This window comes from Dipodomys spectabilis, unplaced genomic scaffold (genome assembly GCF_019054845.1).
Source record: "Dipodomys spectabilis isolate Male_0828 unplaced genomic scaffold, ASM1905484v1 ptg000075l, whole genome shotgun sequence".
Taxonomy (NCBI): Eukaryota; Metazoa; Chordata; class Mammalia; order Rodentia; family Heteromyidae; genus Dipodomys; species Dipodomys spectabilis.
The window spans coordinates 13704573-13710572 of record NW_024870752.1 but is presented as its reverse complement, the minus strand read 5'-3'; the positions used below and the strand labels follow the sequence as shown (position 1 = coordinate 13710572).

At 39.6% G+C, this 6000-nt stretch overlaps 1 protein-coding gene across 2 annotated transcripts in view; it reads right to left on the bottom strand.

Moving 5' to 3' along the window:
* Positions 1–5207: 5207 nt before the first annotated feature.
* Tm9sf2 (transmembrane 9 superfamily member 2) overlaps positions 5208–6000 on the bottom strand; it is a 58757-nt gene continuing 57964 nt past the window's right edge. For both annotated transcript variants that reach the window (XM_042682637.1, XM_042682638.1), the window contains exon 17: positions 5208–5880. In XM_042682637.1, coding sequence (XP_042538571.1) covers positions 5813–5880 — 68 coding nt within the window. In that variant the 3' untranslated portion in view covers positions 5208–5812. The remainder of the gene's footprint in view (positions 5881–6000) is intronic.

Genomic DNA, 6000 nt, shown 5'->3' with positions numbered 1-6000 from the left:
AAGCAAAAAGAAAAAAAAAGCCAGAAGTGGCGTTGTGGCTCAAGTGGTAGAGCGCTAGCCTTGAGCTGAAGAGCTGAGGGACAGCGCCCAGGCCCAGAGTTCAGGCCCCACGACCAGACCCCCCCCCCCCCAAAATGGCACCCTAGCAGGAGCCCATGGTCATACCTGTAATCTTAGCTACTCAGGAAACTGAGATCCAAGGATTGATGTTCAGAAGCAGCCTGGCAGGAAAATCTGTGAGACTCTTGATCTCCAATTAACTACTAAATGCCAGAAGTGATGGTATGGCTCAAGTGGTAAAGCACCAGAGAAAAAGCTAAGGGATAGTATATCCAGGTCCTAAGTTCAAGTACTAGTACTGGTACAAAAATAAAATAAAAACAAATTTCCATAATCTGAGCTGAAAACTCAAGTTCTGAATGTCCTTACCAAATTGCTTTCTCAGTTAACTTTTGGACTAAAGGGAAACAAGCTCTGCTTTAGAAAAGCCTCCCTTCCCCCATGCAGGCATTTCAGAACAATGTGTAATTCCTTTAAGGAGCGAGTTAAGCATGTGTGGGAGGTAAAAAATGCCTTTAAAGGCTCTCCCTGCTCCCCAAGTTTGACAGAAGTATGGCAGAAGGGCCATCTGTTTTGTTTGAATGAGAAGTGACCCAGCATTCTGATTTCAATTAGCCTCTTTGTAGCTTTATTTGGGCTGATTCCATGGGTAACAGTTCAAACTAAGTGTGGAGAGGAGCTGGCCAAGTTCTGCCAGTGCTGATTTGTTTTAACAACTGTCAGTGATCAGAGAACAAGTATACAAGTCAATGTTGCTGAATGTATCTTAACATGTATAACTTTCTGGAATCAAATAGCACGTTTCAAAATCTGAGAACTAAATGAAATGTTGGAATGGTGTCTTTAAGTCCTTATACACTAATTTAAAATGTTCAAATCAGTGCTACTCATCATCAAAAGTCCAGTCAACAAATACATGCCTTTATATACAAAGTATTATTAAAATCCAGCTTGATCTGCCTGAAACTATAGTGAGGCTGTAACCCTCCAAGTATCCCGTGGCCTTTCCTACTCCCCATTTTCCTGCACACTACAGATAACGCAAGCAGTGATGTGTAGCTTTCAGGCCCAACCCTGGTGCTGTCAGTGACAGCATGCTTGATGTCTTCAGTGGTATCTCCATACAAGCTAGGAATGGTCCAGGTTGGATGAAACCCACTTTTGTCCTGGTCATTATGTAAGCCCCTCCCCTCTGACCTAAGTTGCAGGGACTCATGGGTCTTGCTGCTCTATGACCATGAGTCTTTCTGTAAGTCCTCAGGAAACTGTACTTTGTGCAACAACTTGTGACCTCTTCTTAGATGGCTATTATCAAGGTCCAGATCATTCATACGGTCTAGTTTTTGTTAAACATATTCAAAGGATAAAACAGGACAGTTTTAGAGCCATATTTTCTTTACAGAATAATTCATGAATGAGAATGTTAAATTGTCTTTGGGTCCAAGAATAAAAGCAGAAATGTATACCAAAATATAAGACTGTAGGTAAGAAGTTTAAATGAACAAGTTGAAGAAATTCAGAATTAAAGTACAAAAAAAATGATTTTTAAGTGTTCACACTCAAATCACATAGCTAAGAATCACATCAGAAGGAAGGTTTCACTTTATCAAAGTAAGAGTATTTGAGAAAGATAAGGGTTATTTTCTACACATATCTTTGCAGGCCAAGACTATGGTTACAATCTGTACTACAGGAGAAAAAATATAAATTTGGAGAAACATTTTCTTAGTTTAGATACTAAGCACAACAATGTCTTGTTATTTACAAGCAAAGGAGGAATTCATTGTTACTTGTTTATTCTTATTAAAAATCAAATCATAGTCAGACGCCAGTGACACATGCCTATAATCCAAGCTATTCAGGAAGCTGAGAACAGAGGATCCTGTTTTGAAGCCAGCTGTTTTTTTTTTATAAAAAGGAGGGGGCAGGAATGTGGCTTAGTGGTAGAGTGCTTGCCTAGCTTGCATGAAGCCCTGGGTTCCATTCCTCAGTACCACATAAACAGAAAATCCAGGAGTTGGCACTGTGGCTCAAATGGTAGAGCAAAAGAAGCTCAGGGACAGTGCGAAGGCCCTGAGTTCAAGCCCCAAGACTGGCAAAAAAAAAAAGAATCTGGTGCTGATTGTGCATGTCATAAACAAGAAAGCAAGTAAGGGTTTGTGTCAAGCCCTGGTATCAGCACTGAAAAACAAAACATACAAACATTATCATAAAGCTGAACATATTTAAAAACTTACCAAGGAGAGAGAGGATTTGAACTCACGGAAAACTGGAGAAAGAGGATTTGGGGGGAACAGCCAGAAAGGCCAGGTAAGGTTGACCTCACCTGGGATGTGGGACAGACAGCTGGAGCGAGAAGCCATGGGAAATGCTAGGCAATCAAAGTGCCATCTAATTACTTTGATGTGTTAGACAACAGATGGGGTAGACAAAAGGCCACTTTCCTTAAACAGTGCTCCAGCTGGAAAATGCTGATCCTCTCATTCTAGGCCTTGTTATATATATCTGCTTCCTTCACAAGACCTTTCAGCTAGAAGGCCCCCTGGACACTCATATCACAAACACCACTGCTACAGGGCTCAGGGACCACCAGCACGTGCCATGGGCAAGGTGCACTTTGCTGGGAGAACATCCTAAACCAGTACTAGCAGCTGACCCCTCAAGATGGTCTGGGAGAGAGATTTGCCACTGTCCTCACTATCCCTGTCAAGCTGAATTTTTCTCTAATAATTTTACAGGTTGAAAACTAATCTGAAAATGACATACTCTGAAATTGTTTCTTTTCTTTTTGGTGGTGCTGGTGATCTAATCCAGGGCCTTGTGCGTGTTAGGCAAACACTACCACTGAGCTACGTATCCAGTCCAGAAATTCCAAACTTTTAGAGTACCGACATGTTCAAAATGTTTTGAGTTTAGGGGCAGGTACAGTGACCTCAGCCTATGTGGGAAGCAGAGTTTGGGAGGATCTCAGTTTGAGGCCAGCCTGGATAAAAAGTTAGTGAGATAGCCGGGCTCACGCCTGTAATCCCAGCTACTCCAGAGGCTGAGATCTGAGGATCGAGGTTCAAAGCCAGCCCGGGCAGGAAAGGCTGTGAGACTCTTTTTTTTTTTTTGTCGGTCGTGGGGCTTGAACTCTGGGCCTGGGCGCTGTCCCTCAGCTCTTCAGCTCAAGGCGAGCGCTCTACCACCTGAGCTACAGCGCCACTTCCGGTTTTCTGGTGGTTTATTGGAGATAGGAGTCTCACGGTCTTTCCTGCCCGGACTGGCTTTGAACTGCGATCCTCAGATCTCAGCCTCCTGAGTAGCTAGGATTACAGGCATGAGCCACCAGCGCCCGGCTTGTGAGACTCTTATCTCCAGTAAACCACTAGAAAACTGGAAGTGGCGCTGTGGCTCAAGCAGTAGAGCGCTTGCCTTGAGCTGAAGAGCACAGGGACAGCACCCAAGCCCAGAGTTCAAGCCCCATGACTGACCAAAAAAAATTAGTGAGACAAGTCAATCAATAAACTTGGGATACTCAACTGGCTAGCATACAAATAGCTCCAAACCTGAAACTTAAATCTAAAGCACTTGCGGTCCATATAAAGAATACTAAATTATTCTGTATTCTCACACCTGCTACCTATCATTGTTAGCTTATAAAGAAAAGCAAGACCAAACCAGTAAGTAGTTTCCAAGCCCTCAATGAAGGAAAGATTAAAGGAACTTTACCTTTGAACCCATCAAACTAATCAGGGATCTGAATCCAAACTTTGTCCTTTGTTTAGTTAATCAGCCTATCCTCAAAATGCTAAAAGTTGTACAAAAGATAGGATCAACTGGAAAACAAAGTTCTCTTAAATCCTGTGAGAGGTTAAAAATAACTAGTTCTTTTCTTCTCTGTTCAAAACCAAGAGATCAGGTTAATTTTTTTTTTTTTAAGTCTTTTTGTCATCAGTCGTGGGGCTTGAACTCTGCCCCTTGGCTCTTGAGCTCAAGGAGAGCACTCTACCACTTGAGCCACAGCACTACTTCTGGTTTTCTGGTGGTTTATTGAAGAATCTCATGGACTTTCCTGCCTGGGCTGGCTTTGAACCTTCATCCTCAGATCTCAGCTACCTGAGTAGTTAGGATTATAGGGGTGAGCCACTGGTGTCCGGCTAGGTTAAAATTTAACCTAGGCTGGCCTCAAACTGATGATCCTCCTTTCTCAGCTTTTTGAGTTAGGATTTACAAGCATGCACCATGGTGCCTGGCTCAGTTCTTTTTTCTTTTTGTGATGATACTGGGATTAAACTAAATGCTTTATGCTTACTGAGCCACTTTACAGGTCCTTTGCTGCACTGGTTATTTTCCAGCTAAGATCTTTCTTACCTTATATACCTGGGCTGACCTAGATGCACCACTACACTGAGCTACCAATTGAGACGAATCTTATGAACTTGTTTTTTATGCTCATCTAGTTTCAAATTGTGATTTCCCCCAATCTCTGCCTACCCAAGTAGCTAGAATTTCAGGCTTGAGCCACCATGCCCATCTATATTTGGATTTTAAAAAAGAGAGTGGTATAAAATTATTCAGGAAGAGTCCAGCAACATCATATAAGTGAAGCTAAAACTTTAGTTATAATTTTAATGACAATGTCTTTGTTCTCATAAGCAGCAAGCAGTAAACCCCTTAATACAAATAATGTTCTCATAGACATAAGCAGAGTTAATACCTTTGAAGTCATCTCAAACTTTCAACTAGTCAGATGAATGAGACAAAGAAATAGTGACTTCTAATTCTAACAAAAGAATTATTTGTAAAATCTAAAACAATGTAATCATGAAGACAAAATCTGACTTAAAAAAACAAAAAAATATATTTAAAAAAACCCTCAAGAATACGAAATCTGTAATGTAAGGCCCATATTAAGTACCTAACATGTCATTTATGACTAGGTAGGCATGACTGAAGTCTCCATTATTATTTCACAGTGAAAAGCTTAGACCTGATTTAAAACCAAAAGACTGACATTTCACTTCGACTGAAACTCAAGTAGTGTAAGATTAACAAATTCAGTAAAATGCAATAAAAAGTATAAATCATCTTAAAACATCCTTGGTCAATAAATTTGTATTTACAGAATCTCCTTGAATATATAACAGGTAATGATGCAATGAAGATGTTTTTACAATATTTATTAAGATAACAAATTTATAAATTGAAAGACTCAGAGGCACATAGTTTAAAGGCCAATACCATGGGAATAATGAAGTCAACACAGAAAAGTAATAAGATATGAACAGTTACAACCAATACAAGATTTTTAAAAGCCATACTCCCCCCCCCATGAATACATCATAGGAATCATCCTTCAAAATTACCATGATAAAAAGTTATTTCCTTCAAAGAAAAATAATTCTTTCCACCTACCGAGCCTAGAAAATCCTATTTACAATTAACTGTTATGGATTTCATCAGTATTATGGCCTCCTCTATTCTGCCATTAGAGTATTGAAAACTCTATACCTATTGTATTTACAAATGCACATAATATTTAAATTTGCTCTTCACTGAGAACAACTAAATATATACTTAATCAAATCACAATACAAATGCCTTAGTGTCAAAACCACATTTCGTGGGAAGAGGTGTACTGAGAAGTATGTTGTTTCTGAAGGATTACTAGGCCAATAAGTCTGATAAAACTTAAGGGAGTCACAAAAACAGCTCTTGGTTGATGAAGAAATTAATTTATTTCTCTTTTAACTGGACACACTGGGCTTCTTCAGTCAACCTTCACCACACTGTAGATTTTGGTAACAAACCAAAAGCATGCAAAGAAGCCAATTGTTCCTAGAAAAGAAAAAAAAAACAAAAACAAAATAAGCCCTCTTTTCAATGAAAAGTTATACCAAAATATAGACTTAAGACAACTAGTTTCTTTAAAAATGCAAAAAATTATAAATTACAACT